Source organism: Eptesicus fuscus, chromosome 21 (genome assembly GCF_027574615.1).
Source record: "Eptesicus fuscus isolate TK198812 chromosome 21, DD_ASM_mEF_20220401, whole genome shotgun sequence".
In the NCBI taxonomy this organism is placed as follows: Eukaryota; Metazoa; Chordata; class Mammalia; order Chiroptera; family Vespertilionidae; genus Eptesicus; species Eptesicus fuscus.
This window is the reverse complement of record NC_072493.1, coordinates 19,852,155-19,864,980: the sequence shown is the minus strand read 5'-3', so window position 1 is coordinate 19,864,980 and position 12,826 is coordinate 19,852,155. Positions and strand designations below refer to the sequence as shown.

Here is a 12,826-nt window from a genome sequence, read left to right as displayed (position 1 = left end):
TGTCCCCTGAGTCTGAAGCCTCTCTGATTAAATTTATGCAAAGTATAACTTCCATTTCATATACAGAATTGGTCCTGTGTCCTCACTGGGAGTGTAGCGGTCCAACTGCACCTCATACAATATTTTTTTTCATCCACCATCCTTTATTTCTTGTTTTGAGGTACTTGATTTCCCTCCATTTTCTGAGTCTTTGATAGTTTGTGGCACATATTGGCTTGCTGACCTTGGCATCCTCTTCTGCAATACCTCTATGTTATTTGAACTTCCTGAGCTCTTGTGTGTGTTGAAAATCTTTCATTTGCTTTATGCTATTAAAAAATTGTTAAGCCGTAGGTGGTTTTGCTCAGTGGATAGAGTGTTTGCCTGCGGACTGAAGGATCCCAGGTTTGATTCCGATCAAGGGCACATGCCAGGGTTGCGGGCTTGATCCCTAGTAGGGAGCATGTAGTAGGCAGCCGATAAACGATTCTCTGTCATCGATGTTTCCATCTCTCCCTCTCCCTTCTTCTCTGAAATCAATAAAAAAATTTTTTTAATTGTTAATATCTGTGTATATTGATGTCCTTTGTCATAGTATATCCCTTTTTCTTGAGTTTGGACCATTTTACCTTTTGTCATTTAATGGAGTTTAGGGGAATAATCCTTTCCTTTTCTTTGGCATCATAGCTAGACTTTCTCAGTTTAATTCTTCATTGTTTGTTATATTCATTGCTGAATTATGAAATGAGAAATGTTTTTCAAGAGTTATCTAAATTTTATGTACCAGTGAATATTAATTTTCTACCTAGATATCCTTCCCAATGGTTTCCTTCTCAAAACTTAGTTGAAGACAGTGGACATGAGGCTTCTTTAATATTTTGAAATGGGCTAGTAGAGTTAATCACAAAAAGTACAATCTGAAATTTTATTGCTAGTAATAGTAAATTCATAAATAACGATAATAACATAATGCTAACATTTATTGAGTGCTTACCAGGTGCCACCTGCAGTTCTAAGCACTTTATACATTAACTCTTTTAAATGATGTTTCTTTTGTATTTCATTTTAGAAAAAGCCTGAGAAGATGATGAGCATATAGAGGGGCAGCAAGACTTTGGAGTCACGTTGCATCCATCTTTAGTAAAGTACAGACTGAGGAAAATATAAGAAAATTGGAAAAATACTTCCTCTGATCTCAGACCTTTTATCTTTTAAGGCAACATTCTTTTCAACTTACCTAGAAAAAATTTGAAACATCATTAGACTTAATCATGAGGACATTGTGTAGGAACAAATCATCGATTTTATTGATTTGAAAATCTTGCCACACTTTCTCCTTATGGTAATAACCCTGTTTAAATGTAAATCAGTGTAGAAATGCCTTCAGTTAAAAAGTTTGAACCCCATCAGATATCAGAACATTTGTACTAGATTTATACCCTATGAAGTTACTGAATGTGGGAAAATTTTCACTTGTGTCACACCTTATGAATTGTAGAAGTCAGGCTGGAGAAAAACCCTGTGCTTCTAAGGAATATTGAAAAGCCTTTAGCTAGATGACATTTCATTGAGCAGAAAAAAAATTCATACTGAAGAGAAACCACTGAATATAACAATTCACTGAGTATTAGAATATTTATACTTTGAAAGCTTTGAACTCAGTACGATAAAGTTTTATCTCAAATCTATCCTTTACTTTGAAAGTCATACACAGAGAATCTCTACTAATGTAAGAAATGTGGAAATACCTTCAGCCAAAAGTAAATCCTCATTTATCAAAAAATTCATACAGGAAAGAGAACTTGTGAATGTTGGAAAGCTTCTTTTCAGATGTCACAGCACAGTCAGCAGAGAATTTGTAGTGGGGAAAACCCCTTTGCTTGTAAGGTATGTGGGAAAGTCTTCAGCCACAAATCAAATCTCACTGAGCATGAGCATTTTCATAATAGAGAGAAACCTTTTGAATGTAATGAATGTGGAAAAGCCTTCAGCCAAAAGCAGTATGTTATTAAACATCAGAACACCCATACTGGAGAGAAGCTTTTTGAATGTAATGAATGTGGAAAATCGTTCAGCCAGAAGGAAAACCTTCTTACCCATCAGAAAATTCACACTGGAGAGAAACCTTTTGAGTGTAAAGATTGTGGGAAAGCTTTCATTCAGAAGTCAAACCTCATCAGACACCAGAGAACTCACACAGGAGAGAAGCCCTTTGTATGTAAGGAGTGTGGGAAAACCTTCAGTGGCAAATCAAACCTTACTGAGCATGAGAAAATTCATATTGGTGAGAAACCCTTCAAATGCAGTGAATGTGGAACAGCTTTTGGCCAAAAGAAGTATCTCATAAAACATCAAAACATTCACACTGGAGAAAAACCCTATGAATGTAATGAGTGTGGAAAAGCCTTCTCTCAACGAACATCACTTATTGTACATGTGAGAATCCATTCAGGTGATAAGCCTTATGAATGCAATGTATGTGGGAAAGCTTTCTCTCAGAGTTCATCTCTTACTGTGCATGCGAGAAGCCATACAGGTGAGAAGCCCTATGGATGTAATGAATGTGGGAAAGCTTTCTCTCAATTCTCAACCCTTGCTCTGCATTTGAGAATTCACACAGGTAAGAAACCTTATCAATGTAGTGAATGTGGGAAAGCTTTCAGCCAGAAGTCACACCACATTAGACACCAGAAAATTCATACTCATTAAAAGCTCTGTAAATATCTTGAAAATTGGAGAGTAATTCATCAGGAATTTACAGCTTATGGCAAGCACATCAAAGTAATCATTCTGAAGGAAAGTGTCACAAATGAGGGAAGCAAAGACTAAAACCATATGGGATACCAGAGAATTCATACTGAAGATAAAGTCATAAAAATCCTATGCCCAGCAAAAAACCTACAGGTAAAGTAATGCTGAAACTTCAGACTTTTCCACTAAAATTGGGAATGGGAAACATGCTTATCATTACTGTCTATCTGCCTTCATCTGGAGATCTTCACCATAGTAATAACAATAAGTTGTACATGTTAGAAAGGCAAATACTTTTATTGTTTTAGCAGAACAGAAGAGATTCTGGAATACCTATGCATTTATTACAATTTAGAATTGGAGAAGATAATTGACTGTTTAAAAAATGATTTGGAGGTGATTGGTTCTCCAAGGAAAAAAATGATCATGAACTATGCATAACAGTAAAATCTGTGGAGATTAAAAACAGGACTATGGCCCAGCATATGTTGCTCAATGGTTGAGCCTCAACCCATGAACCAAGAGGTCAATGATTCCATTCCCACTCAGGGCACATACCTGGGTTGCAAGCTCGATCCCCAATAGGGGGTGTGCAGGAGGCAGTCGATCAATTTTGATGTTTCCCTCTCTGAAATCAATAAAAACACATTTAAAAAACAAGCAAACAGGACTATTGAAAAGCTGCATACTGAAATGGTTATGACCCTAGGAGTAGGAAAACATTCCTTATAATGAATTAAAAGTATTTAGCTTTTCTACTCTTGAGTTTGTATGCTCAGGAAATATGTACCAGGCTATTTACTGTGGCATGATTTGTAGTAGCCATAAGTTGGAAACAAATGCCCATCAGTAAAAAAGTAGAAAGTACTTATGATGGGATATGTAACAAATGAGATCTATATGTATTACAGAGAATGGTATCAAAAACGTTGAGGAAAATGACACAGAATGACAATTCTGATACCATGACATTTTTGTAAATTTGAATTAACTTCCCTTACAAAAATTCAGTACTATATATTGGTAATAGAAATACATATATGTATGTATGTTTTTAAAATGTTTTTGAAATGGATTGCAAGGATAAAGACTAGACTCTTGATAGTGGCTGCCTGTGAAGAGTTGAAAAAGGAAGGGGATGAGTGTGGGAGGGGTGGAGTGGGAAATTGGTTAAAGAGGACTTCATTTTTTTATATGTAAACATCCACTAATCTAAAAAATAGGAGAGACTGCGAGTAAATATATATAAATACTGGGTAGTTCTGGATTGTGGAATATGGATATCTTGTCTTATTTTTTTGTACTTTTCTGTATTTTTAAAGTTTCTCAAAATCATGAGGGTGAGGATGGGATCACTGTATCTATAGAAATCATGTTCCAATGGATTTATTCCCAATGAAATGCTAAACTTTTTATAGAAAATATTTCTAAAATTTTATCAATGATGAGTAGATGGACTTGTTCTCTATGTAGTATGAAATTATCTATTTTATTAAAATTAAAAATGATAGCATAATCCAAATCTGTTTAATTTATTTTTACATGTCATTGTATACTATATGTTTCTCTATGCATTTTACAACATATCACTTGAGCTTAGAAAATTTTGATAACTTTTAGTTAAAGTTTACACAGCCTTTGTGTAACTTGTCTTTTAAGATAAACTTTCTGGAATGTCAAATTTCCTGTCCTATAAATTACCATGGGAACAGTGTGTGCATTAAAAATAAGTTTGTGATTTTTTTATTTTTAAAAGAAAATCATTTAACTGCCCACAATTTGCACAGTTTGAGTTAAATGCTAATACCTGGATCTCAGTTATAACCTGCAGACTTTCATTCCTCCCAGTACTTTGACAAATACATCCTTTTGGGTCCATCTGACCCCCACCCAACTTTATTGAGATGTACTAGTAATAAACAAATAAAATGGTAAGATATTTAAAGTGTACAATGTGATGATTTTATATACATAGGCATTGTGAAGGGAATCCCCCCAACACACACACACCCCCACCCGCCATCAAGTTACTGTTTGTTTATTTTACAGGAGTTTAGAGAATAGGATGTATAGGAGAAAAGTGGTCCAGACCCTGAACAGAATTATATTATGTAAACCAATCCTTCCTGAAGATGGTTTTTCTCTGGTCCATATTTACAGTATAACTTGATATAAATACTAAGTTTCTTACATAATTGTGACCATCAGCAATACAGCATTTTGAGCTTGATTTCAAAAGCTGCTTTTTAAAAATCTTTTACACGTTAAATACCACATCATTACTGTGTATTTTTTTTTGTTAGCTTTTATGGAGGAATGACCATGAATTATATACTTAGTTATCTAAATGAAACTTAGTCCTTTCTAATATTGAGCCCCTCTACTACTTTTTTAAAAAGAATGTTATATACTAAATCTAAGAAATTGAACCAGATATTTGTGCACCATTTAAAAATTACCTGCATTTGTCACCCAAAGAAGGAAAAACAAAGATTTTAGCCAAAAGATAGGTTTACCTAAACTGATTTTTCGCTCCTTAATCTCTTGTGCTTCACTTAGCTCTGAACTCTGCTCATGTGTTATTGTAACTTTGTAGTCAACAGAAAAAATCATATGACCAAAGACAAAACAGGGGAATACCTTAATATGTATTTATGGGCCATGGCCTAGGGTCCCTGCCCAGCAAGACTGGTTGTGTTGACCTATAGAGGAAAATTGAATCTGAAATTCAGAATCATTTTTCCTCAGCATGTCAGGAGGAAGATGAGCTGAACCCTTTAAGTGCATCTATCTTACTCCATCCTAATGGATAGAATCCTATATAATAAAGAGGTAATATGCAAATTAACTGTCAACACCCTTGCACAAGATGGCTGTGCTCAGGTGGTCACAAGATGGCCACAGGGGAGGGCAGTTGGGGGTGACTGGGCCGGCAGGGGAGGGCAGTTGGATGCAATCGGGCCAGCAGGGAAGGGTTAGGCGTCGATCAGGCTGGCAGGGGAGTGGTTAGGGGGTGATCAGGCTGGTAGGCAGAAGCTGTTAGGGGCGATCAGGCAGGCATTCAGGCAAGTGATTGGGAGCCAGCAGTCCTGATTGTGAGAGGGATGCTTGACTGCCCACAGGGATCGGGCCTAAACCAACAGCCGGACATCTCCCTAGGGGTCGTGGATTGGAGAGGGTGCAGGCTGGGCTGAGCGACACACCCCTTCCCCCACCCTGCACAGATTTCATGCACCAGGCCTCTAGTGGTAGATATAAGTGACTTGAACGTTGGACACCTAAATTGTCAGTCAAGGTTTATAAGATAAACGGTAGTTGGAGGAGTGAACTTTAGGGAGAGTCTGCTTTAGCTGGGTAGAGTTAATTAGCATATGGAACCAGGGAATTCTTGGCAATGCTATATCAGGAATCTTGTGGGAAATAGGTTGATATGTAAAATCAGAAAATGCCAGTGTCCAGACTAAAATATACCAAGGGTTAAATAGGCAAAAGAACTTTTCATATCAATGACTTGATTAAATAAATGGTGAGTTAAAAAATGATGTCTATTTTCTGGAGTTAAAAGAGCTAAAATTTTCAGAAACAAACTTGGGAGTTATTGGGTTAAAGCGGCAATTTTCAACCAGTGTTCCACAAGAGGCACACTTATGTGCCACAGGAATTTTTAAAGCATGCTATACCTATTTATTGAGCTACACTGACCTCTTTTCCCTTAAAGAGATTGTCAAATAAAAAGATGACAGCAGCCAACAACAATAGCTGTCTGGTATGAATGAATCAAAATTATTCCTATTTTGTTTGGTAAGATAAGGAAATATATTTTTTAGAATTTTAGTAATTATGTGTGCAACGAAATGGAAAAGGTTAAAAATCGCTGGATTAAAGCATTCTAAGGTTCTTTTATTTCAGGTGGTTGGCAGACTTAAGTGTACAGTGCATGTTAAAATAACCAGGCAGCCACTAAGAGGAAGGGAGGGATCGGTGGCAGGTAGAACTTTTAAACTAGAAGAAAAGAATGGAGAGAAAAACCAAAGAAAGGCAGGAAAGTGAGTTAAAAACATAAGTAGAAACATAATATAAATCTAAGTATATAAGTAATCCTAAAACATGGAAATGGACTGAACTATTTAGTTAAAATCAAAGATTGTGAAATGGAAGTTTTATTTTGAAGTATTTATAAGGGATATATCTAAAAAGATATGGCCCTAGTTGGTTTGGCTCAGTGGATAGAAGTCGGCCTGCAGACCAAAAGGTCCTGTGTTTGATTCCAGTAAAGGGCACATGCCTGGGTTGTGGGTTGATCCCCAGTGTGAGGCATGCAGAAGGCAGCCAATCGATTATCTCTCATTGATGTTTCTATCTCACTCTCCCTTCCTCTATGAAATAAATAAGTAAATAAAAAATAATGACTCGTGACCAAATACAGAAGATATACAAGGCAAATAGTATCTAAGAAAAAGCTGTTGTATTTAAATACTAAACAAAATAGTCTTTAAGGCAAATACACTGTTAGAGTTAGTCTCTAGAGAATGGTAAAAATTTCAATTCACCAGGAAGAAGTAATGACTCTGGTCTTGTATGTTCCTAAGTAATATAGCCTGAGGATATTCACAAAGCAAAAATTAAAAGCAAATTGACAAATTTACCCAATATTTTAAAACTGGAGCAAAGCCAATTCTAAATACATTTCTATCACTTTAAAATTTCTTATACTTGGATGCCTAAAAAGATGGGAGATGGAGTTCTTGGTAGGAGATGAGAACTGACTCCCAAATTTTTTCATGGTCTTGACCTGGATCTTTTCTTTCAACAGTTATGGGTAACCATTTAGGCTGGCCTCTTAGGGCTATGTGTAAGTTGGAAGGTTCACATCTTTTTAGAGAACTGTGTCTCAATTCGGGAGTGCCAAGAGGCATGGGTGGAATAGGGTGGGAAAGTTATAGGACACTATGGGCCCAGTGCACGAAGCAGTGCACCTTGAACTGTGGGATACGAGGCTGTGGTGGGCACAGGGGCGGGTCTCGGCCATTCCTCTGCGCCCCCACCTGGCCCCTCTCGCTGTGGCCCCCGGCACCCTGTCAGCATCCCTGCTCCCGCTGTTTCTACACATTGATTATGCCGCCCTGCTCGCACCTGCTGACGGCCTGGAGGGACTGGGGCTGTCACCAGCAGCAGGTGCGAGCTGGGCCAGTGCTGTCAGTGGGTGTGAGTGGCAGCTGCTGCCCTGAGGAGGTGGAGAAAACCTCAGGGGGGATCAGGGCCCATGCTGGCTGCAGATGTGTGCCGGCGGCTCCAGCAACAGCAGCGGATATGAGTAGGACTGTCGCCGGTTGTGGGTCTGAGAGGCGGCTGCCAGCCCCCAGGCACAGGGGGAGGTGGAGATGCCCTGAGGGGTGATGGGGCCAGAAGCTGCCACTTACACCTGCTGACGGCACCAAGTGATTGGGGCCGGTGCTGGGTGCTGTCAGCGGGTGCAAGCAGTAGCTCCAGTATCGGCAGTGGGTGTGAGTGGGGCCAGCTGCTTTTCTGGCCTTTCCTCCTTTTCTTTCCTTTGCGGGTATTTTGTCTACCCATTTTTGGTCTCACCAACTGATCTAGATGTGAGCTGTGCAGGGGCTACTCCTTGGATGGCAGTAGTTTCTCTGGCTGCAGTTGCTCCTTGGGCGGTTACGGTAGCAGCTGCTTCTCAGTTGGCAGCGGTTCCTCTGGTGGGTGCTGTTCGAAGCAGTGGTGCCTCCTCTGGCTGGTGGGGGAGGCTGCTTGTATAGCTGCTGTTCCTTGGACGGGGGTGGGCTGATTATGAGGTTGCTGCAGAACTGGATGCTCCCACAGCTGCTGCTCCTTGGACAGGGGCAGGCCACGTGAAGCTGTTGCTCTTAGGACTCTGGCGGGTTGCTTGCGGGTCTGCTGCTCCTTGGACCCGAGCAGGCTGCTCACATGTCTGTTCTTCACGTGGTTGCAGTGCCCTGGGCTAAAGTGTTGGGACGGTCGGAGGGGAACCTGCTTCCGAACTCACAGGAACCTGCACCCTGGGCAGCTGGAGCCTCATTGACCGTGGGATCACAGCTTAGGTAGCGTGTCCCTGGCAGGGGTGGCTGTAAAGTCCCAGGTGTTATCTGAGGGCACTCTGGTTGGAGTTGAGGTTGGGAACCCGGTTACAGCAGCTCTCCCCTTCAAAGAGGCTAGGCCCCTAAGGACAAGCTGGCCTTCCGGTACTGTTTGCAATGGTAGCAGAAGCTGCCTAGTTAGGCGAGCCTGATTAGCCTGTCCCTGAAGGTCCTGTGGGATCTAACTGTGCCTCACTCACTCACTTACATACACATACCCCACCTGACTACACGCTCCTCTTTTACTCCCTCACTCACTCATGCTCTTTCCCTCACTGCCGCATTCTTCCTGCCTCTGTAGTTGGGTCTGGGGTGTTGTTGACCCTTTCGTGGATGGAGTTTCCTCTCCAGGTGTCTGGTTATGTGGCTTGCTCTCAAGCCCCTTGGCCTGACCAGATAAAATTCACCTCAACAAGACACAACACTGAGGGAACTAAGCACAAATGTACTCACGACACCAATAACCCCAATATAAGTGACCACCTGAGAAAAGAGAGATAGGGCAGAGAAAAGAGAGCACAAATGCTATGGAGGAGAGAGAAAAAGATATGTGATAAAAGACAAAGGAATAAGAGGATTGGGGCAGAATCTGTAGAGGCTGAGCTTTTATAGTGAAAATAAGATTAAGAATTGGATGAATATGGGGATGACCACAATTTAGTATTGAGGAAGTAGAAAGGGAATAAGTGGATGAGACAAAAGAGAAAGAAGAAAAAATAAATTTACCAAAAAAAATTGATTAAAAAATGGTATAAAAAATTAAAAATAGCAAATAAAAAATAGTGATGAAAAATAATGTGGACAGAAGAAAAAAGCAACAAACCAAAACAGGAAAACAAAGAAGAAAGAAAGAAAAAAAGGGATAATAAAAATAAAAGTGAAAAAAAGTAGAGTGTCTTCCTTTGGCTGGCTTATGATTCCATTTGTCTGTACTGTTCTGTTTGTCAGTTTCCAGTTGCAGGGCCTAAAGATTACTCTTTAGGCCTGTCCTATGTCCTCAGGGAGTATTCAGATTCCTTGTATTACTCAAGGTGTGATCTGGGTGTGGCTATATTGGTTGCCGGTTGCCTGGAGACTGGAGGGAGGGGCCATCTCTCTGGAGAAAATGGCAACTGGGGTTTAGATGACTCAGCACTAGACCAGCCACCACCTCCCCTGGACCGTCGCCTACTCTCCCCAGATTCCACAAGCCCACACTTTCTCCCGCACTTCAGCCACGGGTAAGTGTCTGTATCTGAAAGGTCCCACGAACCAGGTTCAGTGGGGAAAGGCACACGCCCCAGTGCGAGGAGGGACCGCGTCCCCGCAAGCTCCTCTTGCCGGAACTGCGTGGTCCGGCTAGCCTTTCAGAGGTGCCTCAGCTCAGATCCAAAATCCAGACTCCAAGGTCCAAAATCCCCTACCTCCCGCAGTCCCATGGTCCCTTTTCTTTTTTTTCTTTTTTCACAGACTGATGCTTTGCCTGTCCTCAGGGACACGGCCTGGCCACAGAGGCTCGGCAGATTCTCCTGCCTAGATCCTTGATTTTACCTTTTTCCAGGGACTTCTGCCCTTCCCGGGTGCAAACTATCTCACCAGCTGCGTCTCCTCGCCAAATTCGGGCTGAATTCCACTTGTTTCACCGCTCCGGGACAAGGCTTAGGACACGTCCATCTATTCTGCCGCCATCTTTCCTCCCCCACTCCTGTGTTGATTTAAAGGCACAAAATACAACACAACCAGGTACAACGCACAAGGCACTGAACAGAAATGTATTCACGATATTAATAACCCCAAATAAAGGTGACCACCAGAGAAAGACAAATTAGAGGATAGGAGAGAAAGAAGAGGGGGAAAAAAAAGGATGCAAAAAATGAAATTGGGAAAAGGGAAAAAAAAAGTAAAAGAAAAGAAAGAGAATAAGAAAGAAGAGGGGAACAAACTATATATATGGGGAGAAAACTCCAATAGAACATCCACTAATCCCAACAAATGCCAGCAACAAGTATCTGGAGATGAATACAAACTACAAACAACAACTAATATCAAGCGAGGTGAGGGAAAACAGAATCAAAAAACAAACAAAAACAAAAAACAAAACAAAGAATAAGCAAAACAATCTCACAAAAAATCGATATAATCAACATTCAAGCAAACAACAACAAAAGAACAGAGAGAAAAACAATTTTTTGGATAGTGAAGACAGAGAAGAGAGAGGTGTGTATGGACTTGGAGCAGGGAATTGGAAATGAGATATATCAGTAGGGTGAAATTTTAACAGGGGGTTAAAGAAAGAATGGAAAATCTAAAGCAGGAAAAGGGTAAGAGAAACAGGACAACAAAAGGGGAAAAGTTAGGAAGAGAGTGATGGCATAAAGGTAAAGTTGAGAAAGAGTAAAATGATGCTAAAGGAAGATGAAAATAGAATGTAGAACACTATTCCCAAAGTAAAATAAAGAGAAAATAAAATGACATTTAAAAAAAAAAAGGAAAAATAGTAGTAATAATACTGATTGAAAATAAAAATGTAATAATTAAAAAGGTAAAATCAAGTGAGGAAAAAAGAAAAAAATTAGTTTCTTAAAAGATGAAAAAAAAAAATAAATAAAATAAAAATGTGCAGTAGTGAAGGTCATTCACTTCTTCTACTGTTGTGTTTGGCACGCCTGTTTCCTAGTCAGGATAGTATTGCAGTTCCCTGTGTTCCACTCTCCTCAGTGTTGTAAGGCAGTCCAGATATTTAAGCAGGCAGTGTGTCTTAATTTCTTGTATTCCTTTATTTGTGATTACACAAGAGTCTATTTGTGATTCAACCCCTTGGTGGCAGTGTTTCCGGATTGGCCTCCAGGTCTATAGGTCCTCTCTAGTCAGTGCTTAGATCCTGCTTTCCCTGTGGCACTCAATACCAGTTTGTGGGAGTGGGTTGCCCCAGAGCTGGTTCTCTGATGGTTATTCCCTGCTCTGATCCCTAAGTTCCAGAAAAACAACTTTTCCCTGCAGTTTCTTAGGCTGTCCCCAGTTGGGTGATCCTATGTATTGGGCTTAGTAATCAGAAGCAAGGATTTAAAGAGGAAAAAGAAAAAAGAGCCAGCGTTAAGTGTGCGAACTCCAGGGCTGTGCACAAGTCTGTGCAGTCTTTCCCTCCCCCCTTGGGTCTAAGCAGCTGGCACACTTTTAAAATTTTTAGGCTGTCCTTTTGCGTCAGGTCAAAATGGGTTGCTTTTTAGAGATCCCTTCTGTTAGCAGCTCTGAGGACCCCCTTCCACATTCACGGGTCATGCCAGCCCCAATAGCCACGGATTTTTCTAGGCACAGACTTCCCCTGGTCCTCCAGCTCCCGCAGTGCGCGCATCTCTCTCTCCTGCCGCATTTCTCTCTCCTGCTGGGACCAGAGACCTCACCTTATCCCAGGCGAAACCTGACCTTTCCGTGGTGGAGTGTAGAGCTCCTCTGAATCTGCGTGTTTTCGCCAATTGGGGATCGGTGTTCTGGGGTTTGCAGCTGTTGGGTGGGTGCTGTAGTTGTAGATTTTCAGGCTTCCTATAACATCCACTTTCTCCTTCAAGATGGCGCAGTCTCCGCATCCGAGCCAGTCACTCCAGGAGGGAACCCAGCAGCAGTGGGGGCTGCCCGGTTAGGGGAGCCCCGTCCAGCAGTCCCCAACCGTCTCCTGGAGTATAGCTGTCCCTCAACTCACCAACACTCCCCGGGTGATCCTCAGCTGTTCTATCATCTGCTCTGGAACAAGGCTCGAGACCTGTCTATTCTGCCGCCATTTTTTCCCTCTATATTATTTTCATATACATTTTACTAATTTACTTTCATCTCTGACACTTCTACTATAGAGAAAGGGCAAATAGCAATATTAAAATATTTCCTCTAATTAATTCCCTTTTATTGTGCATGAATTTCATGCACTGGGCCACTATTCAATTATAAACAATTACAAATCCAATGGGAGGTATGGACCCTGGCACATATGCATTCCCTTTGCCTTGTCAATCATTTGT

The 12,826-nt window shown here is 40.9% G+C and overlaps 1 protein-coding gene across 8 annotated transcripts in view; it reads left to right on the top strand.

Moving 5' to 3' along the window:
* ZNF146 (zinc finger protein 146) overlaps positions 1 to 12,826 on the top strand; it is a 27,510-nt gene extending 14,684 nt beyond the window's left edge. For 7 of the 8 annotated variants that reach the window (XM_054711276.1, XM_028143547.2, XM_054711271.1 and 4 more), the window contains one exon: positions 1,049 to 4,669. In XM_054711276.1, coding sequence (XP_054567251.1) covers positions 1,810 to 2,688 — 879 coding nt within the window. In that variant the 5' untranslated portion in view covers positions 1,049 to 1,809 and the 3' untranslated portion in view covers positions 2,689 to 4,669. Of the gene's footprint in view, positions 1 to 1,048; positions 4,670 to 12,382 lie in introns of those variants that run through there. The other variant, XR_008555015.1, reaches the window with a different exon arrangement.